The following is a 24,992-nucleotide window of genomic DNA, read 5'->3' on the forward strand; positions in this document are numbered from 1 at the left end:
ATTGATCGATGTGACTTACGCTTTGTAAGACTTCAACAGTTTCTGGGATACGGGACTGTAAATGATACGGTCAAGCTGGCAGGGAGATGCCTATTGTAGATGTAAACTGTAGATGTTTACGGACCACCTGTGCCAGAGGTTCAAAACAGGTTATGACACCAGATGTCGACGACACTGGAGGATCTTCAGAATTTCTGGTTTAGGTTCTGCTTACTAGGAGTTCGATGTGATAACACTAGAAAACTTGGAAACCGGTCTGGTCCATGGAGTCACCTTAGATTTCAACACCTCTTTCTCGTGCTGAGAAGAACATGGAATTTGGATCAGAAGAAAGAACGGTTTGACGTGGACCTTAATTATGGAGTATTCAGCCTTTTGGTAGCTCCATTTCGTGGATTCCCTTAAAGAATTTTACAGCAGGATGTGCAAGTTTGAAAGTTCCATCGGGTTTCTGTAATTTGGTTTAACTAAAAATAAAAAGTCACTCCGACTTAATGTTGCAAAGTGTGAAGAAAAAGATCTGGACTGATTTCAAATTATCTTATATATTTTTGTTCATGATTTGTGAATTATAAAACATTTCGGTATTACTGGACGTCTCTGCTTATAAAAACAAATCAACTTGCTTTGACAAGTAGAACCAGAAGCCCGATAATCATCACGTCCGTGCCAGTCATCATGTGGATTATTTAGGCAAGATGAACTATCACAGTACCTTCTCGCTGCAGTCGATACATAGGTTAACTATGATGATTTGATTGCTATATGAACAACATTTCTGAAGAATCAGACAAATCTTCAATTTCACCATTAAAGTGACCATCAGGAAAGTTAAATCCCAAGCGAGCTATATCATGTATATCCTGGAGGAGAAACGCATTCGATGTATATGTCATAATCACATTTCATTATCCAAATCAGGAGATTGAAGCCTTGCCTGTAACAAAGTCATGATTGATTTGTTCCTTGTTGGTTTATCTCACTTTGTAATATTCAATGTGTTTGGTCTTGCAAAGAAATGACATCTACTTTTTAAGGCACTGTATACTTCCTATTCAGAGTGATTTTTAATGACTGCCCAAATACGCATCATCAATTCGCCATAGAGATGGAAGTAATTGTGTAAATCGTATCATGTTGGAGAATAGGTGACAGAAGAAAGAAGAACAAAACTATTCAAGAATTTCTTCCGGGATTAAAAAAAAATTAAAGTCCGTATTAAGAACTTGATGACGACAATGGCGACAGGACGAGTGGAGTTCCCTCAGCTTCGATCACTGGGTCGACCACCAAAGAAAGCGAACGCGATCACCGCCGGCTTGAGAGATTCATCAAGACTAGTTGACATCAACTTGAGTTCTCGCTTGATTAATCGTTTACCGGCCACCATCTCGTCAACGAGCGTTGAAGAAGATGAGCCGGTGTGTGAAGACCCATCCCTTCCTCGTCATTTCTCTCTTCAGGGTCAGCCGAAGAATAAAACCGCCGAGAAACGACTTCAGTTCTACAAACGAATGAGCAGTCGTAATTTAATCGGAGTACAAAACGCGGTTGAAGCCACTACTCCCGGGAACCTTGATAGCCATAAGGTTGGAGAGAAAGAGGAGAGGGCGCGACGGCCGTTTACGCGTTCGGAGAGTTTCCGACTTGGAGCTATCAAGGAACTCGCCAAGCAAAACAGCTCTCTGAGTGATATTTACGACGACAGTGCGTATTTACGACGGTCTAGTAATTTCAGCGACGGAACAGTGGATGTTGTCAAAACACGCTCCGTGCCTCGACCGCGAGGAAAGTCTCTCACAAAACAGATAAGTCTTCTCAGTCTTCGCTCGAACACGTCGACGATGTCGTTGATGAGTTTAGACAAGATGGGAAGGAGTGGGAGAAGGAGAAGCAGAGGTAGCTTTAATCCAAGGTCGGGCTCACGAACGAGGAAGTCTGGTCGACAGGGAGAATCACCATCCCGGATTGGCGGGAGACTAAGCAGGAGATCGCAACTCAAGGCTATCGCTCCCCCTCCAAGTTTGGTAAGTCGGCCATGATCAAAATTATGCACTCATATTGTCATAATCTCACGTGTCAACATCGAGCAAAATTCGATATTTAATCTTCTTTTTCAATTCAAGTTAATCTTCTTTTTCAATTCAAGTTTTTAATTCATATCTCTCTTTTTCAAAATTGTCCCCATCAATAAAAATATCAGATTTTTTTTGTAAAGATATCTGGAAATAATTGAGGTATTTTGGGAAATGAATAAAATAATATAGCAATATAGTGCGCATCGGAATAAAAAAAAAAGTCAAGACATATTTTCGCTATTATGAATGACTACTGTTATTATTTTAGTTATCATCATACATCTTACTTAGATTTATATCATTATATTCATCAAATCTTTAATACAAATCGTCATCATCATTATTAGTAGTAGTACTAAATTATGCGGAGCAAATATTCGCTGATGAATGATACGCGCCGTATAAGCTAAAACAACTACATGATGACTACAGTTATTCGATTAAAATATTTCACACTCACTTATTAGAATGGATTATTTTGAAAATGTTAAAAATTAGAATATAAATTTGATAATTGGGGAGGGGGTGGGATACCTTCACTGCTTTCGGTCTATTGTATTTGTAACCTTTATGTTGAGCTTAAATGAAACGGACAATAAACAATTCTTCATGAATATGATATCTCATTTTCCCCTGACAGATAAAGCACCGTTTTATGAAGGCTGTAAGACTTCTTCAGCTAATTAACCGCTCGTTTCAGATCAACAAAAGGTAAGTCATATCTTCTTGATACATCCCCCTTCCCCATCCCCTCCCCCTATCCCCCTCGATCTTCACTGCCCCCGGCCCCCCCCCCCCCTTCTCTCTCTCTCTCTCTCTATATATATATATATACCCGACAATATTCGAATCTTAAGGAGCGTTCAACAACTTTGGTGTTATGTTTTCTTGTTTCTCTGCTTGCATTTATTTCTGCATGTATTATGTTGCATATGATACTAAAGCATGTTATCCGTAAAAGTACTAATACCATCGTCATATGTAAGGTGTACACCGCAACGATGTAGGGCCTATATTTTTCTTTAAAGTATAACAAGAAACAGCCATCTATTCCAGTACATGATTCTACATTGTATTTGTATAATATGTTCTTTATATTATGTTACAATAGATACAGATTTCTTGCAAACATTGTGTACAAACAACAATTTTGATGATAAGATAATATGATTTTGTTGAAATAGAAGCCGTTATGTGAGGGAACAAGATGCCGAGAGTGTCGGTCTGGGTAGCCATTCTTCTCCTAAGAAAGAAGTAGGAATCTTTTTCGATCTTAATCACTTCAAGGCGAGAAAAGAGGTACGTACGTGTAAAACAGGGGCGGATCCATGATTTCCCAAAGGGGGGGGCAATTTTTCCCGGAGAATATTTCGTACCAGAAAAAATTTTACAAGCAAAAAAAAAAGTCTTCAACCACAAATAAAGGATATTTCGTCCCCGAAAGAAAATTGACAAGCAAAAAAAAAAATCTTCAAGTTCGAAAGAGGGGGAATACCTGTGTTTTCATGGTATTTTTACATTACAAATTTTTAAGTTTGCTTCTCAAAAAAGGGGGCACGTGCCTCCTGTGCCCACCCCCCCCCCCTGGATCCGCGCCTGGTGTAAAACATGAAGAAGGATTAACCATCCCTGAGAATTTAGTTAAGGCCTTAACTTTAGAACGTTATTCATTTTCATAATTATATCAAACATTCTCTGAATGATGTGGTGGGTATATCCGACATGTGGTTGTTATTGAAACGCGAGAATTCACTGAGGGGCAGATGTGAGATTCATACAAGATGGTACATAGTACTCTCTTCATTTTCTTTTAGAAGCAAAAAAGGGGGCATCTCTTACTCCATGAAAGGGCACAGTTGCTCCCCCGAAGAGCTGTCAAGTAAAATACAAGAAATTGGGCACTTCTCAGATAAAACATAAATTTGATTGTGGACAAAAACTTAAAAAGATGGCAACTCGGCATGTGATTCCATGACTACGATACTGATTTTCAATGTTATTGTCTAATTTGTTCATCAATAATTAAGCGTTCGCCATGTGCCCCTATAACTATGAAACTAATCTTTACTGATGTTTTCGCATTTTGTTTAATACATTCACCAATAGCAATAAGGTCATATATATTGTATCGTTGTACAATCTTAACGTCTATCTCAATTGCAAGCTACCTTTCAACCTACTTTATATTAGTTGGCTTACCGAATTAGACAATTAGGCTATCAAAATGATAATTACGTTCTCAGCTATTATGCAAATCAAAATAATGCTGAATAATTTAATTGACTTCCGTGGCGCTTCTTAAAACCAAACATTTAACTTATCTCCGAACAAGATTGGTTTGTTCTTTCTTTCTTCACAGTGATCATGTTCATGTATATAGACCTATATAATTCCCTTTTTCAACGTATGCAAATAAGTTTTCAGTAGTCTAAAGACTTTTATAGAAATTTCGCTAATTATTGAGCTAGATTGTTTTTTGTAATTGGTATGTTTTGTAAGTTGGTATTTGTACGCAGTGCTACAGGTGGGGGTGATACGCTTCCGAGCAACAGCTATTTATTATGCTTTTGTCACCCCTGACCAGCATGTAGCACTGTTCCATTCTGTATTGTTGGTTTTTACCATGTATAATGTTATCTATGGTTCTATCATGATAAGGTCAAATAATAATAATAACAATGATGATAACAATTTGATGGATTTAAAAAAGAGAAGAAAAAATATATGAAAGAAGCTATAAACTTCCTTTTGAAATCTGTGGCAAATATGGTAAATTCTTACTGGTTTTCATTAATAGAGCCAAGGAAAGAGGAAGATCAGTTATCTGCCACCCGGAGCCCCAATTTTTAAAGTCGTTTCATTTTCCTTTATAGGGCCTACATTTTCTGAGTTATACCGTATCTAAATAAATTGTAGGCATGTTATTATTTGGTGAATGATCTCCTATCCTTACCAGACTGAGATAATTGTCATTTCTTAAGGGACATGCTGTACAGACGATTCCACGTTAATTACGGTGGTTGATATTCACCTAGAAAGGCGATGTCTAGTCAACGACTATATTTGTTATTCCAATTATCAGTTTCGTAACGTAATTTCTCTCTCGTCTTATCAGCATGGGGAAAACAGACCAAATTGTTTCCCATCCCCACACATAGGCGGCAAAAGCGGGGGGGGGGGGGGACGGGGGGGGGGACCAATTTTTTGTTGATAACCTTTTTTTATTCTTTATTTTTTGCTTGTCAATTTTGTTTCTGCGTCCCCCCTAAATTCAGGTGGACCCCCCTAAAATTTGGGTTGATAACTTTTTTTTTTTTTTTTGCTTGTCAAATTTTTTACCAGTGTCTATCATAAAATTTTAGGTGGACCCCCTGAATTTTTTGGCTTCCGCCGCCAATGTCCCCACATAGAGAGTTGCACTCCAACCTTATACCCTTTTACATAATTCTCTTTAATTCAGATTATTCGCTTTCTTATAGGGGTAGACAAAAATGATAACAAAAAAACATTTCAATTTGATTCCACGAAAGGTATATAGGTCTGTGGGAGAGGTGCCACATTAGGGTCAAGGGAGTCTGTGTGCTTGAATATTTCAAAAAAAGGGGAAAAAGGGGGCTAAAAAGGAATGACAGAAAAAAGGAGTATAAAAGGGGAGATCAGGGTTGACCTCACTTTTGGTTTGATCCTGCCCCCTATCAAATGTCCTGGCGCCGCCCCGCATAAACAGAATTTTATTTTGTTAGGACTATAATGAAACAGCTGTTTGACAGTGTGGTTTCGTTGTAATATTTTTTGTCCCTTTCCCTCTCCTAGTCACGCTCTTATTAAATAATCGTGTGGGGGGGGGGGTCGGTCACTCATCGCTTAACATGGCTAAGCATAGTGTAAGCGGAAATATGGCACTAAAATGTTAGAATATAAGGCGACTCAAAAGCGCAATGGAAAGCAGGGAGACGGATATTTCAATATCGACTCCTCACAAGCCTTGAAACATTTCCTCTAAAAAAGTATCAATATTTCGGAATCTGCAATCTCACGATTTATGTTAAGAGTTTTATGGTGACGCCCTGTATCGTCTTCAAAGATCATTAAAAAAACCCTTGCGAAAAGCAATATAACCTACGTAAAAAGTGGCCTTGTTGAGAGACAAGAACAGTGTGCAGATCAAGTATTTTCGGAAAAGCTATTCACTATTTTTAAAACCTAAATCAATCCGTCTACTGATTGTGAATACAATTGTTTTCTACATGTTTAAAATCGATACCGACAACGCAATAAAGTAAAGGTGCGTCTGTTAGAGATAAATGACCTCATGACCTCGTGTGACGAAGGTAAAGATGGAGCCACCAAAATATTGGGGCGCCATTAACAATTAATTATTATATGATAGTGGGTATAGAAATACATGCCCACCTATAATTTGGGATCAGAAACAGCCCCTGAAATAACGAATCCAAAGACTTAAAGAATAAAATAATTTGCCTTTAATTCTTAAAAAGGTGAATTAATGAGTGGTGATATTTATAAGTACACAAATTCGTCCACAAACAACTCAATTAAAATTCTATTGAATTAAGTAAATACCATGAAATTGTGCGAATAAGTACATGATGCAATGATGACCCCATTTCTAAGTAATGTTTTACATATTTGAAAATTAAGTATTTCGAGGCACAGCTGTATCTTTAATGATCATTCACATTATGCTGAAACAAATACCTATTTACATGGTGTAAGAACGTTGGGTCTAGATCTAAACAAAGTAAACATTTTTTATCGCAATGTTTGTAATCAGAATTCTCTCACCCTCCTATCATCACGTGACGTGAGTTTCTATAATCACGTGACTTGTATTTCTATAATCATAACTATTAGGGTCAGCTCAGTTTGGAAGTTAAACGGATTTTAATGAAGGAACCAAGTGACAGGAGTCATGAAGAAGTAAAGAAGGTATGTCATTGTGATTGTTTGGAAATTCCATAATTATTTCAATTGTAGTAATCCCCTCCCCCCCCCCCCCCCCGCTCCCCCTCTCTTCGAAAATACAAGCCGGATTTAGATTGTCTTTTAACTGCAACTGTTTCCAGCCTTTACAATGTATTTAAAAGATTTAGCATAAATTTTATTTGGATACCTAGCAATTCATGTTTTAAAAATCTGTCATATGACACGAATTGAATTTGTGTATTTCTTGTAATAGTATAAAATATAACTATTTATAGTTTACAAAGTCTTTAATGAATAAAGGGCAATTCCTTAAAATATGTACGTCCGACCCCTTATATATGGGACCTACATGAAACCATGGACCCTACCATGATGAAACTTTCTGATATCTGGTTCTTATGACAGTCTGTAATGGTCTAAAAAGACCATGACTTGGTCAGTTTTTCTCAAACTTGAGAAAAATGGGAGTCAGACGTAGAAAAGGGTTGATCGTTTTATGGACTTGCCCTGATATAAGCCGTTATTGATTGTTAAACTGATTTGATATCAATTTATTGATGATTATCTTGATTCTCACCCATTAACCATATTCCCAGGCATTAATTTCACTTCGTACAACTCTGGACGCTTTCTGCGAGTTTCCAGTTCAAATGCAACAATCTATCGCAAAATTTGGATTCTATAACAAGTAAGTATGAACACTCCAATAGTCATACACAAAACAGATTAAAGAATTCACATAGCTTTTCGTAAGTGTTTTTTATAATTCAAAATCAATAAATTAGTGATTTGTCCTGTTTCATTATATATATAAAAAATGATGATATATAAACAATCACTGGTAGGAAAATATAAACTCTTAATTGTAGATTGTTATAATTTTCATGAATGATATTTTCATGAACATAATACATTTGTATCTATTGCCGTAATCATCATTATCATCAAATTAGCAGTAATACAGTGGTAGACGAATAAGTAATAGCTATAGTAGAAGTAGTAGTAGTAGTAGTAGTAGTAATAGTAGTATAGTAGAAGTAGTAGTAGGAGTAGTAGTAGTAGTAGTCGTAGTAGTAGTAGTAGTAGTAGTAGTAGTAGTAGTAGTAGGTAGTAGTAGTTGTTGTAATAGTAGTAGTAGTAGTATAGTTACAGGCGAAGTAGTATCAGTGTTGTTATTATTATCATTATTGTTATCATCCGAATTTATATCATCTGCATATCATCATTAAAATCATCGAAGCCGCTATCGTTCACATTGAATGGTATAATTATTTTGCACCTTTCACATAATTCTAAAGAGGAATAAACTCTGAGTAAACTAATCTGTAATATTTGAATGAAGGCTTGAGAAACGTCGCGTGATCGTACGGGAAGGTCATCGAGCAGATAACTTTCACCTGATGTTATCAGGTACAGCGATCATCACCACAACTACCAGGGATGAGCAAACTCAAGAACCAAGGGTTAAACTCGTCAACTTCATCAAGAGAGGAAACACTTTTGGAGTGAGTATATAGATGTCGGTGTCTCGCTTCTAGCACAGAGGCGCCAAAGTTTAAGATGACGTTGAAATATGTACACTCCCTAAAACAGGATTGGTCAAAATGACTATTCTCTCAGAGAATGGTCCGGAATGGTCATATGAACTAGGCTTGGTTAATAATGCGAATGACCGATGAAATTGGTCAAAATCGATCAAATTCTTGGTGAAATTTATTTAAGCAATTATTGGTTAATTTTAAACATGTTTCTCGGTTGGACACGTATTAACAAAGAGAATGGTCATTTTGACCATTGTTCCGTCAAAGACTACGCCTCATAAATATCGATGAACATGCATTTGCGAACCATGTAGCAGTTTGTTGGCGTGGTGCAATCGGTCACTCCATGAATGGTAAGGCCAAAGGTGCGGGTTCGAAACTCCTTTGGCCGTGCTGTGAAGAATACAATTCCAAGCCTATAAATTATTCAAAATTTCAACACGGATATCCTTCCTTGCTATCTTGCGGAAAAAGAGGATGCGTCCGGGCAGAATTAACTCATAATTCTGAGAGTGAATGCTAGATATGTCATGAATGAACTTTATTTGAATTTTTATCATTTTCTTGTAGGAACGAGAACTGATGACTGGGGTTGTGAGACCACACACTATCGTATGTCACGAGGAAGTTGAATTACTCAGCTTAGACAGAGAGGCAAGAAATTGATTCGATTTAAAATAGTCGTTTTTTTATTAATTTTCAATTGATTATGAACATTGATTCATTAGTTGTGCATACTTTTTTTTATCTTCTTTGTAATTTGTATCAATAAGATCTTGAACATAAGAGTAAAAAAATAGGCTGGGAGGGGGACTTAGAATAAGCTGGGACTCAAGGATTGAAGCCATACACTACTTATAGGGTGAAATCAGTATGCTTCATTCAGACACATAGGTATTTATGTACTCTTTACATTCGAATTTAGATTGAGAGATTTGTAAATAAATGTGTTTTCCCTTTTCCGTATATTAATTGGTGTAAAAAATTTCCCCATCGTACGTAACAAAATGCGAAAATTGTGACACAAAATAATTTAAACTCCTTTTTGACTACGTTTTCTTTAAGGAATATATGACAATCTTCACACCTAAGAACGAGCTTGAGATCGAGCAGGACGTCGATGTGGTCACTTTTCTTCGTACGATCACGGTTTTTAACGATTGGCCTGTCGAGAAGCTACCGAAGAACAACCCTGCTATCTGCCTTCTCACCTACTTTAGAAAGGGCGCGGTGGTTTGCCTGAACAGCAACAAGACGGAATGGATTTATGTCGTCAAATCTGTGAGTTGTTTTCTGATCCTATAGTCTCGCTAATATAATATTATATGGGGCAAACGTCATGGTTGAGTATTTGCCTGAACAGCAACAAGACGGAATGGATTTATGTCGTCAAATCTGTGAGTTGTTTTCTGATCCTATAGTCTCGCTAATATAATATTATATGGGGCAAACGTCATGGTTGAGTATTTGCCTGAACAGCAACAAGACGGAATGGATTTATGTCGTCAAATCTGTGAGTTGTTTTCTGATCCTATAGTCTCGCTAATATAATATTATATGGGGCAAACGTCATGGTTGAGTATTTGCCTGAACAGCAACAAGACGGAATGGATTTATGTCGTCAAATCTGTGAGTTGTTTCTGATCCTATGTGTCTCGCATATATAGTATTATATGGGGCAAACGTCATGGTTGAGTATTTTCCCAAAATGACGTCATCAACTTTTGCGTCAAACAAGTCTAGAGTAATGGTTGTGACTTTATTGGTAAATTAGCAACGATATTCACCATCGTTGGGGGGGGGGGGATACCTTAGAATGGATAAAACTAATATCAGGCGTTCTTACACAAAAAATGCATATTAAATCAGTGTTGACAAAATGAATATGAATCACTGATTTGCCCTACATACAAACTTATACTTTTGAAATATTGAAACATTGGCATGTTTAAATGAAATTAATGTTGTTATCAATTTGCGTCAGTACAAACATTCCTGATAAGATGCAGGCAAATTGAAAAATAAAAACTTAACAGGCATGTCTGCGAGTATACTGGACTATCCTTTAAGTTGCATGCCGAAAAGGGAGAAAATGAGAAAAAATTGCAAACGTTTGAAGAAAAGAAAATGATTTTGTGAACATGATTCTTACAACCGCCTTGATTCACACAGCATACATTGTTATTTTTTTCCTCCATCCAGGGAGCTTGTCAAGTGCTAAAAGAACTCAAAGAACCTATAACTACAACTCCACGCAAGACCAAGGTGATAGAATCTCCCAGGAAGAAACAAACAACTCACAAAGCAAATCGCAGTAAGTACTTAAACTTTATTGGTTTTTTTTTCAGAAAGAAAGATATCGTTGACACTCCATGAACATAAGATTTAAAGAATCGGTCTGTAAATCGTTTTTTTTCTTTTAAGGAATTATTTTGTTATTTAATAATTTAAAAGGTATGTAATAGTGCACGTGCCTATGTGATAAATATTATATATCCGCGTATTTCTCTATGTCTGTCTGTCTCTCTCATTAAGTATGACAAAACTGGGAATACGAACATTGCGTGCTTTTTTTCAATAACTGTATTAAAACAGAACAGATCTCGCTGCTCCCTCTAAAGAAAAAAAAATGAATACATCGACGGTTGCCTCTGATTATCAATTCTAAAACATGTTTATTCTTACGTTTCTTATTTTCCCTTTTTTGCCATACCAATTAGCTGGAGTATCTAATTCATTTATAAATGAGCGGCCAATGCAATTTGGTCTATTACTACAGAATCTTTTAAAATAAATGATGTTCACCCTAAAGGGCGCAATCGCTTTCTGAAATGTAAGATAATAGAAAAGAAGATAGTGAGGAAGAAGAGTTGCTCTCCCACCCCCTCACACACGCCTTCTTTTTCCTTCATTTTCAATTTCTCGTGACGTTTCTCCCAATGCTCTCCTCCAATCAGGAAAGAAACTGAAGTTACCACCCATCATCAAAGTCACGGAAGACGACCAACCCTCATCCACGTCCTGGTCCTCTAGCCCCGCCCCTAGCATCAGAGATGACGTCAGCATCGCAAGCATTGGAAGTAATGGGGAGCCGAAGGTATCCAAGGAGAAAGGGCGGTTTTACAAGGCAGCTAAGACAGTTTTCACCACTGAGGTACAACTTAGACAGAAGCTGGACCGTATTGGAAACGCCGAGGAACACATTTCATGTAGGTTTATCACTGTTTCTATACACCCCCTCCCCACAAACAAACAAAATGAATAAATAAATGAAAAATTAAGTAAATAGATAAATAAATAAATAAATAAATAGATTAATTAATTAATAATGATAACAAAATTAATATTATAAGACTCATCTCATTGTAAATACAATCATTAAAAAAATGCAGCTATTATAGCAATTTAAGAGTTTCATTCAGTCTAAAACGTTATCATCACTTTTATATTGAATGTAAAATTCTGAATGTTTATTTTCTTTATTTTAGTGTTGGATAATATTAATGCTCGGAGTCGCAGCCCTCGCCTCGCTGACTTAACGGTGGGTTTATCAGTTGTAAAAATCGAATTCATGTCTCATTTTCTTGTTTTATGTTCTTGGGTATGTTGCAATAATAAGTAGCGTTCGAGCTAGAATGGTGCGGCGGAATTTTCATGGTTCTCACGGCTCCCAAACCACCGTCCTGATCAGCACCAAGTCCGATTTTAAGAGAGGATATGGGATATTTGCTGTCATTATTTGGTCTTTGCATGTTTTTGAGCATGGTAGATGCAGGATTTCAACAGCCGAACCAAAATCAGTTAGGAAGTTTAATGCGATTCAATTATTATCTTACTTAAGTCCGGGGGGGGGGGCTTTATGCCCCATCTTCGGTCCAACTTTGCATGCAATTAGTACCACGAGATGGATACTGTCCTCCCTTTTGTGTCACACCCTTAGCCGTGACGATATTAATAAGTTCCTTTGGATGTTTTTTTTTATAGTAAGGGTCATTCGTTGGAAGTGACCGTTTCTTTCTTTTTTTTTTCTTGAGTTTATGAATTTACCTCGATCTTTTCTTCCTATGTTGTGCTTGTAAATTGATCAGTTTCCTGTTCTCCTTGATAATTTTTAAATCCTGTAAAAGTCGCTCCTGGTGATCTTGAAAGGAATACATCGGAGGCATCTAATCTCTTGCTATAGCAATTCGTATAATACTAAAACTCCCGACTTTTATTTCAACAGACAACGCTGATGGTGTCCATGGCTTCTGATGCTGGTAGTACACGAGATTGTGACGAGAGGAATTCAATCTTTCTTAAACTCCGACGATGTGTTTCGGGTGAAGTTTTCGTAAGTAAAATACTCTAGTACAAATTATGTAATGGCTTGACATTATTGTTCTACATTATGTGATAAATTTGAAAATTTACATAGTCTTATGATTAAGACCTAAAAGAATGTTGCACTTTTCGTTACTTTTTACAATATTCATTCTACTACATGTGCAAAAAATAATAATGATTTAGATCAGATGGAAATGATTTTTGAACCGAAATACCACAATATATATTCTGATTGTTGAATGGAAATAAAGGAATCGTCTATTTCAATATTAAATCATGTTTTATAAGGATATCCACTCCGGGCTTAGTTTTCTTGGTTCAACTCAAATCAATGTTTTTTTTTTTTTTTTACAGGGGCTCAACTCAATCCTCTTTAAGTCTGTCGGGGGTTCCCCTAGTTTAACTCTGACGTCAGAAGGGGCCGAGTGCATCCTCATCTCCAAGAATTTCTTCCTGCAGCACCTAACTGAGACAGCCAAAGATCGTCTACTTCGTACGGTAAGCCACACTAACAGCTACCGGTAAACAGTAGACGCCCCCTACTATGTGCGGCAATTCGTGATTTTTGTCAGGATGGGGAGGGGGAGGGCAAAAGAACCACACCCCCTATAGGCTGATGTAAAAATAAAAAAAAATCGAAATTCGAGATGGACTCGTCTCAAACCCTAGCCCATTTTCCCTATGTAGATGTGGTCATATAAAGATACCAGATTAATCACAACTTTCAAATTAAGTAAAGACAGTAATAAACGGGGCATGGCGATTGTCCACTATGATTTTTCATAAGATGAAAAGAAGAAAATATAAAGCAACCCCAAAAAACCAACTGGTCGACAAAAGGTACAAAAATTATCATTCAGAAAAAATATATAGTTTGTGGGTTGCCTTTGTGGGATGATTTTTTAATACTTCGAAAACGTATCTGCTACGAGGCGAGTGGTGTCGTGGTCAAATTTTTTTTCCGAATGCAAATGTAAAAGGTTCATCTACTTTTTGTATCTAAAATTCGCTGCTTCAAACCTGTCAATGTCGCTATGTTTACTGAAAATTTCTTATGTGGACCAGTTATCAAGCCATTTCCTTAAAGAGTGACAGATTATTGAAGTGTGTCGTAAAAAGATGCTCCCCCATGACTTAAATAATTACCATTATTACCTTATTTTCCTTCTAGGTCCCTCCGTGGCCGGCTGAAGCTCGTTTACAAGAATTACTTCAAGAACACGCTGACTGGGATAAATACAAATCAGCTATGATTGGAGATATCATCACATTCAACAAGAAGGTAGCCACTGGTATAATCTGATGAGTTTATCATGGACATGTTCATCTCAATGTCGACGCCAAAGACAGCATTTGTATTACTAGTGCAGAATTTACGAAAAAGTGCGGGTGTATGTTTTCGAACAGCTATACTAAACACCCACCCGGCCCAGCCGCTTTCAAGGGGAAGTTCACCCTGTCAAAAAGTTTAATGTAAAAATAGCAAAAAAATAATTATAAGATATTGTCGAAAGTTTGAGAAAAATCCATTAAAGAATAAAGAAGTTATTAGAATTTTAATTATTTGATTTGTGACGTCGCATGGTTAAAAAAATCAATGAAATGTCATAGTCTCAGAAAATTGAACATAGTTTTTACAGTACCTTCAGTATATCAATAGACAAATCATTTCACATCCGTCGCTAAGAAGAAAACAAAAGTAAGTCATCACGAACCATTTAAAAAAAAGAAATTTAGGCATTTTATATTACATAACATATGGGGGCAGCTGCTCGTTTATGACGTCACAAATCCAAAGCTTTAAATTCTTATAACTTTCTTAGAATTTAATGGATTTTCCTCAAACCTTAACCAATATATTTTATTATTTTTCTGCTATTTTTACAACAAACTTTTCTTCACGGTGAACTTCCCTTTTAAATGTGAGACGGATATCAACCCCATATGGAATCAACACATGTTTGTCCACAGTTAGTGGCGTAGTATTATTGTTTTCAGTACCCCCTTTTCATCCAAGTTTGATCATAACGGTTAAATCTTGATCGCAGGTCGGACGACACTCTAAATCGCAGAGATTTCAAATAAATCCTCATCGGCTGTGGTTCGTTACCAGTCGAACTCCTGCCTTGGATTTTAATCGTAAAGAATTGAATTTAAATCATTTGAGAATAAAAAAATAATCTTGAGCATTAAAACTAAATACAGAGTTGGACTGATCAGTTCGGATTATTAGGATTTATTTCAAATATCTGAGCTTGAGAGTGTATCTCATCACTGCTTTCACGGGTTTATGGTTAACTCAGCAAACGTTCAAATAAGTTCAGTGCAAATTAAAATTCGGGACATATTTTAACTCATTTATTCAGTTGAAAAAACACACACATAATTAACAGATAAACCAAATATATACCACAATATTGCACAACCTAACAGGTTCATCTACATCACATATTGGCTAAGAAAAAATATAAAAAGTTTCTGAGATTATAAAGGACGGAAAATATACAGGCACTCGAATTTTCTCAAATAAGTCTTCAAAATATACATATAAGACACAGATTTCACGATGAGATAGCCAGTTCTATTGCACTGACCTCTTTTGTGTCTAATTTATACTTTCTCTCGAGTTGCATTTTCACAAATTTAATTTCGCAGAAAATATGTTCAATTACCATATTTTGTCATTTTATAAATTCGATATGATAAGCATTCAGGTTGATAATATATCTCTTCATGATCATTAGACGAAAAACATCTTCGATTTGCTTTCAATTTCATCTGATTATGTTTCAATACACTGAGCTTTATTGGTCGAGATATATTAATCTTAATTTAAAATTTTGTGATAATGTTGTGTTTATTGTTTCGAAGTAAAAGTGCTGTCTCAAACTGAGAGTGAATATTTTGATGCTCTCTTTTAATTAATGGTGCTATTCCATTATTGTACTGTATCTTACACTGTACACTCTTAGAAAAAAGGTTCTTAAAGGGTTCTATATACTAGTCCCGTATTTAAAACCTTTACATGTTCCCTAAAGGGTTCTAATTTACCATAAACAGCCACTTTGAGACTTTTCAAGTTCTTTTTATACGTAAAGAATCTTTTTCGAATCCCTTTTTCGAGAGAGTTCAAATTCGCACTTTTTTTTGAAAGAGTATATAAATGAAGATAATTTGTATTTATACCAGCAAACTTGTTAACTTATTCAATGTATATCATCTGTAGTGACATATTATTAAATAGTGTTTAAAATATTAACAATTTCAAGCTTGCAATTCCTTGTATAACTTCGAGTCATTTGAGTTTTGATGCTTTGGATATTATTTTGACTACTTTGTCGGCAGGAATAAAAATAACCAATGCTGCACGATTTTGCTAAATTTGTTCCAAACACAGGTTATTTAAGCATAGCTCATTTAAGCAGAATCAATTTAAAAATTGGTAATATATTGAAAGCCACTAACGGTGAATTCCGGTAGTGATGATTAAAATCACTTCCATCACTTCTGATACTTAAGAATAGACATAAATAATGATATAAAAAAAGCGTTAGGCCTATATCTTTCGCATCATTCGATCATAAGACCATACAGGTGAGGCACCAGAAGGGGGGGGGGGGGCAAGACGATTGAAAGTCAAGATGACTTCATTTTTATCCCACAATTGAATTACAGGGATCCTTCAGAGTTACACCACCAAAACCTCTCCTTTGTGCACCCTTTTTTTCTTCCCTTTTCCCTCTTTTCCCTTTCCACCACTTTTTTATTTAATTTTCTGTTCAATGCTTGAAAAGAGTCCCCCCTGCCACCACCTTTGAGGGCATGGAATAATGAATTATAAAATTCTTATTGGCTCAAACATCTATTTATTTTAAGTTGAATACAATAAAAACGTTACCCCCCCCCCCAGATTTGAACTTGAATCTTCATTTGTTCCTCGATCTGATATAATATTTCAGAAAAGACCTAAATGGAGGTTGGAAGTACGCTTCCATCATCTTATATTTTTCTCATTTTCTACACGTTGTTGAGAAACCTTGTCAGTTATTTTAAATATTAGATCTAATAATCGGGACAGGAGATCTCTAAATGTTATAAATTACTTCTGATAAGAAAAAAATAAAAGATGTGTACCTATGTTCCAATTTTGCACCAGTCCTTCAAACTGTATACACTATGACCCTGTATCGATAATTCATGTTTTTAATGACTGATCATCATGCCTTCAAGTCTTTCATTTTTGATTGATCATTGAGTATTCCTGACAGAGTCTCTGTTTTGTAAGTCGACCAGTTCGTGTGACTTTGAAGATTTTCTTGAAGTTTCTCAGCCGTCGGGTATGGATACACCAGAGATCGGACGTTCCGTTTTACAGCGTTGGGGGCGTGCTTCATAAAGAAATCTTTCTTGACCATGATGCATTCAGCCCCTCTACTCACCTGAAAAGAATTGGAAGAAATATTATCATAATACCAGTATGAGATAGAAAAAAATGCATTGGAACAAATATTATCATAATACCAGTATGAGATAGAAAAAATGCATTGGAACAAATATTATCATAATACCAGTATGAGATAGAAAAAATGCATTGGAACAAATATTATCATAATACCAGTATAAGATAGAAAAAATGCATTGGAACAAATATTATCATAATACCAGTATGAGATAGAAAAAAAATGCATTGGAACAAATATTATCATAATACCAGTATGAGATAGAAAAAATGCATTGAAACAAATGTTATCATAATACCAGTATGAGATAGAAAAAATGCATTGGAACAAATATTATCATAATACCAGTATGAGATAGAAAAAATGCATTGGAACAAATATTATCATAATACCAGTATGAGATAGAAAAAATGCATTGGAACAAATATTATCATAATACCAGTATGAGATAGAAAAAAATGCAAATGCAATGAAATAAGCCGAATTTCTTTATCATGAGATTTGATTGATTCAATACAATGATTTTTCTTTTTTTGTCAAAACAAATCCGTAAAAGGATAGTTTCATTATTAATCATAATTTTTATTCTATAGAAACAATAAAATCAGCCACACACCTTGTGACCGTTTTTAGTATCGCAATATCTTGTTCTGACTTTTCTTGAAAATCACACCTTTTCTGAAGTGGTTAAAAGACTTTTTCAACATTTTTTTGTCCATGAATAGAATATCTAGCATATCCATGATATTGTATCCTATGTATAACGTGTAATTTACATTTGTTTATCAATTTAACAGATGAAAACAAGCCTAGTTGAATAGAAAATACTAAATTTAAATAGGTCTGAAAAGAAGCTTGAGTATGTTCTGATCCCACTCAGGGGGCTATGGGGCTTAATAACTGACCTTATTTGCAAATTTCTTGGGATTTTTTTTGGCTACGTAAGGGCTGACAAATAAATACTTGAGCAGAATCAAAATATGAATAGGGATGAAAACAATCACAAGTTATAAACTCACCAGACTGACTGACGATTGCTTGTAATCAAAACCAAAATCAAAGTCAAGTGATGACAAACCCTGCAATTAGAAAAAAAAAACAAATATTTCTTTTAATATTTTACCAATCAAAGTAACGTTTGAAAATATAATTGTAGATACATTTATAAACCATTGTCTGAAGGCAAACGTATAATAGAAAAACAACATCAGCCGACTGCATCATACGTTCTCATATTTCAATAAATTTTATATAATAATAATGCACACCTCTTGATTTGTAATTATACACAACTTAACAAGATAATTGTGCAATTATAGACAACAGGATAATAGTACAAGTAATAACAATTATATACCACAATAATCCATCATATATATTTCAAAGGTGTGCGTATCGGATTTTTTTTTTTAAAGTTGTTCCATGAAACAAGTACTCGACACCCACTGAAATATTACAGTATTATACTGCTACAACATCTGTCCTGTCGATGTAGCTGAGCTATGATGATATTTAGGACTGCTGATACGCGTGTTCCCTTTTCTTTTCTTTTTTTCTTTTTGTTTTGTTTCTTTTCCCCCCTGTCCTTCCCCCCTTTTTTTTTTTACTTCCACCTGACAGTGCATGGCGCCCGAAGAACAAGACCACATACGCCATACGCTAATGGACGCTGCTGGTGTGGCGTCGACAATATTAAAGGTGCAGATATGCTGTTGAAACAATTTATACTTACAAAGCAATCCTTAGGATGTAGGAGCTCAACCTGGATGAAAACAGATATTCCCTTCCTATCGGTAGGAATGGATGCTCTACGCCTACGAATAGGATCGGCTGAAACATTGATACTTGGTAAGCTGGGAGGAGATACCTGATGAAGAATGAAACGAGAGAGAGATAAGATAAACCACAGAAAATGTCAGAACAATGTGTAACTTTGTTTTAAACGAGGGCCTATTTATAATTGTAAAGAATATGGTCAGCAACATGTCAAGTATGATCTTCTGATATGTTCTGGTTTCATTGGTTTTCTACTTTCTAGAACAGATTACGTCTTATTTACACAATCGAGAAAGATAGGTTATTATACCCTTAAGGTTTTTCGTTTTGCTTGTAGAGACTTTCACCTACTTTGTTGCTGCAGCTCTCATAAAGGTACTTGTCAGTTTCTTCACTGTGTAAAGAAAAATGTTTAAGAGTTTTAGAGAAACAAGTTCATTCAGGATTCAATACTAACCGATTTTCTTTTCTTTTCCCGCTTGCTGCCAGATCGTTTTGATTTTCCTGATGACAATGACGAGAAATCCCGAAATGTACTCGGGGAAAACGACTGCTGAGAGGGCGTGGCCCCTTTCCTCATGTCGATGTTTGGCAAGGAAGCAGTCATGTGATTAGTCACATGGTTTGTCATGTGAGTGATTGTGTGACTTGGTAGGTTGTCCATTTCATCCTCTTCACTCTCTGAAAGAGTCTTTGATCGAGTGAGGAAAGTAGGCGTGTCTGAAAGACTTCGGATATCCATGTGCTGTAGTGTTACCTATAATGGACATAATGACAATTGTCCATGATAAACATGCTTCTCTTTCGCAAAAATGGGTGAAACTCTCAAACACAATTTGATTTTGTGATATGATTGGTAAAACTTAAATTCTACAGATGTGATAAATACTGCACTAAGACAGACATGAATATAAGAGTCAAAGCCAAGGTGATGACACTCTATTATGACTCGTCATACAAGAACGGAACTACAGAGGTTAGGGGCGGTCACCCTCATGATTTTTCAAGTAGTGTAAAATGAGGTGGGGAAAAGGAGAAAGGGAAAGGTTGGGAAGGAAGGAGAGATCTACGTCGTGTCACTCTTACCCTTGTAATTCAATCGGGGAATTATGACGTCATCTTGAATTCATCTTGCGCCCCCCCCCCCAAAAAAAAAAAAAAAAAAAAAAAAAAAAAAACGTCACCGCCACTGAGTGCAACCGTGATGATAGACAATAGTAATACCATATGTATTGAGGAGCTCTATGGATGCTTTCATTTACGCTCTTGTCCCATGTCATGCATAGGTCTAAATATGTCAATTTCTGATAGAAAAGAAAGAGAACAGGGCTCCCGGATATTACAAAAAATTGTTGATATTGAGTAGCATATAATTATCTTACCGCTTTGGTGTGTTGGCCAAGCATGACCCTCTTCGGAGACGAGACTTTGAGTGGCTCGATGTCTGGTAGTGACAGCGTCTTACTCCTTAAACGAGAATTCACTTCAATATCTGAGGCAATAAACATAACGATAATAAATAAACAAACGTGACAGACTTTCGATGAAAAAAATTATGAATTTCATTCAGTGGCAAATGTAAACGAGTGAGTTCGTCACTCGACGTAAAGAGCGAACAAACGTTCACTCCTCATTGAGCGGTTATTCACTGTGATCCGAGTGTTCAGCATGATATTTCGTCGTCCGCCTCCTTACTCGTTTTCCGAGTGGTCAATTTTCCTTACAGTAAACAGTCGATCTTTCGCTCAATCTTACTCGTGTTATCGAGTGTGTGACAAAGGAGAACTTGATAAATAGGAAGCAAGCGAATTTCACACTTATAACAAATCAAAAGTTGACACGTCCTTGCTCGAGAATCGCGCATCGCATCAACATGGCGAATACAGACCTAGTGGAAAAAATCCCGATGTCTTCAGAAATCAAGAAATTTCTCACTCTTTTTTTTTTTTTTACTCGAAAAGGGGTTGTCCTCCATTTAACTCCTTGAACGAGTAGAATTTCACCCTTTTGAGTGGATTTTCATTCATTTACATTCAGAGATTAATGAACAAACCAATCGTAAAACACCCAGTAATTTTCTCAAATGGTTAAAAACAATGAACATGATATTTTCATCTGTTTCAATGGTATATTTCTTGTTCATCAAATGAACTGATATGCATACCAGTGGTAGCTGTTGATTGTAGACGTGATGGCCTTTCATCTTCAAATGAATCTCTGCCTGTATGTAGGTTCGGTTTGACAGCCTTTAGTTGCATCAAGACTTGACATGTGCCCTAAGCATGACATAATCAAATATGAAAAATGATCTATTTATTTCATCCATTTTCTTCAGCATAACAATATATGGTAGCACATGTAACAAAGAATTTTTTTACAATAAATAAAAAATATTCATCACTGAACAAGAAATCACTCGCGGAAGGCGGATTGTCACTGTGAGCAAATATGCTTGAGAATATGAAGATCTATTTCGTTATCATCAAATCAATTTGATTATTATGATTACAATTGTTATTACTTCAATCATCATAATTCATTTTGATCATTACTATCATTATTTTTATTTCAATTATCATTAACATTAGTATAATTATCATTAATGTTACCATCATAATCATCATCGTAGTTATTATCATTACCCCCATATTAATCTTACCGATTTTACAACATAGATCCATTCCGACTTTTCACTGTCATTCACTATCACCTGACCACGTCTGTAACAGGGAAGAAAATAATGAACCATTTTTACAGTTTGGTAGTGTAATAAGTAAACTCAAAGAGACAATGTTTCTTCGTAAACCGACTTTCCAAGGTTATTGATAAAGGTAAGAATTAAAAAAAAACCACAAGAATACACTTATTGGAGGGACAAGCAGGGGTTGATATTCAATATCGTTTAAACACTGGAGATGTTTCATGCATTCTTTACGATTTCACGCTTTCCCTGGCGTTGCTTGATGATTCCATGCATGTGTTTTTACAGAGAAATGCAATAGAAAGCAAGAAGAAAGAGGATCACAATTTCGAACACTTTTAACAGGTGTTAAAGTGACGTGACATAGACCAATAACGAAGTTTTTCCTTCATTTTCATAAAATGAGAAATGTCTTAGTCTTTTTTGAAAATAGTATTGGCGGGAAATACTCGGAACTCTTAAAACCATAAGAGTTTAGAAACTTTTCTTCCCCTTTTGTAAACAAGTATTGTCTTGGTTGATTGTTTCGATAGTAAAGAAACCCTTTAAAGATAATCCAAGAATCGCAATCAAACCAAACACAAAATATATTTTGCAAATAATCATAATGATCATTAATGCTAAAACCTACAATGAAAATCATCTCAATGTCGTACTACATCTGTTTCAACGGTTGTACTCACTTGTAAAAATGAAAAAGGCACATTTCCGGATGCTGTTTAAGAATTTCGATGGGCCAGTACTTCATGAAGTTGATTTGTCTACAACAAGGAAAAGAGATAATGATGAATGGCCATTATAATAATGATTTAGATGAAAAAATATAAGAATTAGATGATGGTTGTGGCGATATTTATAGGCAACATGAATATGGCAAACCATAAAAAGGCTAGTGATTTCATATTCTTTTTCTCTCTCCCTCCCTCTCACTGTTAATTCAACATAAAAAACAAACTCTAAATCAGGACCTCACTTCAATTAGGGGGGGGCAGGCACAATAACAATACTGGGCAAGGAGCGCGCGGGGTGGATGGATACGTTGTCATTATGCAACAAGCGAATCAGCCACTATCTGCACCAGGTCCACCCGGGTCCTCACCTTAAAAACTTTACATGTTCTGGTTCCTGTCCGGGCTCTTGTCCTCTCATGAAGATATCGAAGAAGTCTTCTCGTGTGATGGCTAGAAGATGGACCGGTCCTTGACTCGACACGGTCGCCGTACGTCTACCGTGGTGTAGGATTGCGATCTCACCGAAGCTACTCCCTCGACGAAGCACGGCTACGGTTCGTATACTCGATTCACCCGTATCAGGGTTATTGGATAATATGGTTACCACAACTATAATCAAGATAATGGTAAGAACGAAATAGAAAAGATACATAATGGTGAAGGTAACCAGAAGGAAAAGAAAGATAAATAATTTTGGAACGTACTCAGTCTAAAGTACTTCTCCGTAGATTGGAAGTCAATCTATAACAAACTGGTCAGGGACCATTTCATAATTGGATCGAAAGGTTCAATCGAATAAGATTGAATTCTAAATCTATAAGATTGAAAACTTAATCCTACTTTGGATTGATCCTGATCACAATCTTTTTCAATCTAGATAGTTCCTCTTCGTTTACAGGTAGGTTTTATGAGTTTACACAGGCCTACGTTTAAGGCCTATTTTCAAGAATTGCATTCTTATTTTACTGTGGTGTATTATGATTAATCATAATTAAGTTTAATTTGAGTATAACTGAGAGAAATTGTCTATATAGCAGAGAGTTTAGACAATATAAAATATGTGAACATGAAGAAAGATAATTATAATCAAATGAAATTTAGATTTTGTGAAACGAAATGGTCCATTAATGATATTTTTAAGTACTCAAATACAAGAATGTAAGATCAATGAGCTTGTATAGGCCTATTGAAATATATTGACACTTGGTAATGCACTCACCTGAACCACAAATGACGAAATAAAAGTTTTCTGCATAATGGCCCTGTCTAATGATGACCCGTGTAGGAGGAATGCTGAAAAAAAATAATAAGCATGATAAAATAGAAAGCAATCTTCTGAATCCCCATCGTCTAGTTCATCAATTTTTCTTGATAAACTCATTTAGAAGAAAAAAAGAAAAAAAGGAAACAAAAATAAAAACGCTTAGAATTTGGCATTTAAATGTGATTTCATCTATTGGCTTTAAAAGGGCTAAAAAGTACAATGATGTTTCAGAATATATCAAAAGCCAACTCCTTTCCTGAATGTTCTGAATTTATATGGTATCAAGATTGTTATACTGATTTTTAAGCACTCATTGTATTTTTCGAACCCACATACTTACAATTCATACCATGCAACTTTGACTAGTTTTTCTTGCATATGAAGCGGATACTCGGCAAATGATTTCATCGTCTGTAATCCAATCAAAGCCTGTTAAATGAAATCATTATGATTTAAATTACTACACAGAATATTGATTCACTTACCAGAAACTTTGGATATCGTAAAGATCACATTCAGTTTCAATGTTTTACAATATCGGCGAGATGTAAGGCTTTCATTTAGACATGATATAGCAATATTAGTGAACAAAGAATAGGTTTAACTCAACCAGTGGCGTATAATGAACCAAAAAAAAAATTAGGGGGCTGCAGATATGGTGTATCGGGCAAAAGTCTATAAAAAGTTGCGAGCGAAGCGATCGAGCACAAATGTAGACATTTTCATTACAATACTAAAATTTTGTGATAGATGTTGTCAGAATATAAAATCATATCTCACCCTTCTCTCTTTCCTTTTCTCCTTTTTTTTTTGGGGGGGGGGTGGGTCGAGAAAATGTTAAGGAGGGAGGGCTTGCGCCCAATCTGTACGCCACTGAACATGCTGAACTGAACTGAAGATAAGACTAAAAACCAACGTGAGTAGATGGCATCTTACATTTTCTTCAATACTTTGTATTACACCCGCTTTTTCGCAAATGATAACGTTCATAATAGCTTTTTCTGTAACATATTCTATGACATTTTTAGTCTGTTTGGATTAATCAATTAGAATATATGCTGCTTGATATATTAAATGAATGTTATTCCTTTGATAGGATTCAACTTTGAATATAGAATGTTTGGGTTTTTGTATAGTACGCAGAATATCATTTAAAATACAGATTAGC

At 35.7% G+C, this 24,992-nt stretch overlaps 2 protein-coding genes across 4 annotated transcripts in view; one reads left to right on the top strand and one right to left on the bottom strand.

The window, feature by feature from the left end:
- On the top strand, positions 1–16,154 carry LOC129261082 (uncharacterized). 2 transcript variants are annotated; one of them, XM_054899117.2, is made up of 14 exons: positions 1–2,027; positions 2,719–2,789; positions 3,263–3,377; positions 6,954–7,028; positions 7,622–7,713; positions 8,368–8,530; positions 9,137–9,220; positions 9,632–9,847; positions 10,769–10,880; positions 11,524–11,775; positions 12,055–12,107; positions 12,792–12,899; positions 13,247–13,390; positions 14,064–16,154. In XM_054899117.2, the coding sequence occupies exons 1-14, from the start codon at positions 1,230–1,232 to the stop codon at positions 14,193–14,195; spliced, it is 2,415 nt and encodes an 804-aa protein (XP_054755092.2). In that variant the 5' UTR covers positions 1–1,229; the 3' UTR covers positions 14,196–16,154. The 2 variants fall into 2 exon arrangements, 1 of the variants encoding a protein (XP_054755092.2); XR_010293512.1 differs by lacking the exon at positions 12,055–12,107.
- The window catches only part of LOC129261080 (uncharacterized), a 27,748-nt gene continuing 17,984 nt past the window's right edge, over positions 15,229–24,992 (bottom strand). For both annotated transcript variants that reach the window (XM_054899114.2, XM_054899115.2), the window contains exons 5-15: positions 24,165–24,253; positions 23,780–23,853; positions 22,929–23,169; positions 22,513–22,590; positions 21,788–21,848; positions 21,293–21,404; positions 20,511–20,620; positions 19,586–19,885; positions 19,085–19,219; positions 18,372–18,431; positions 15,229–17,331 (exon numbers count right to left, since the gene is read on the bottom strand). In XM_054899114.2, coding sequence (XP_054755089.1) covers positions 17,110–17,331; positions 18,372–18,431; positions 19,085–19,219; positions 19,586–19,885; positions 20,511–20,620; positions 21,293–21,404; positions 21,788–21,848; positions 22,513–22,590; positions 22,929–23,169; positions 23,780–23,853; positions 24,165–24,253 — 1,482 coding nt within the window. In that variant the 3' untranslated portion in view covers positions 15,229–17,109. The remainder of the gene's footprint in view (positions 17,332–18,371; positions 18,432–19,084; positions 19,220–19,585; positions 19,886–20,510; positions 20,621–21,292; positions 21,405–21,787; positions 21,849–22,512; positions 22,591–22,928; positions 23,170–23,779; positions 23,854–24,164; positions 24,254–24,992) is intronic.

This window comes from Lytechinus pictus, chromosome 5 (genome assembly GCF_037042905.1).
Source record: "Lytechinus pictus isolate F3 Inbred chromosome 5, Lp3.0, whole genome shotgun sequence".
Classification (NCBI taxonomy): Eukaryota; Metazoa; Echinodermata; class Echinoidea; order Temnopleuroida; family Toxopneustidae; genus Lytechinus; species Lytechinus pictus.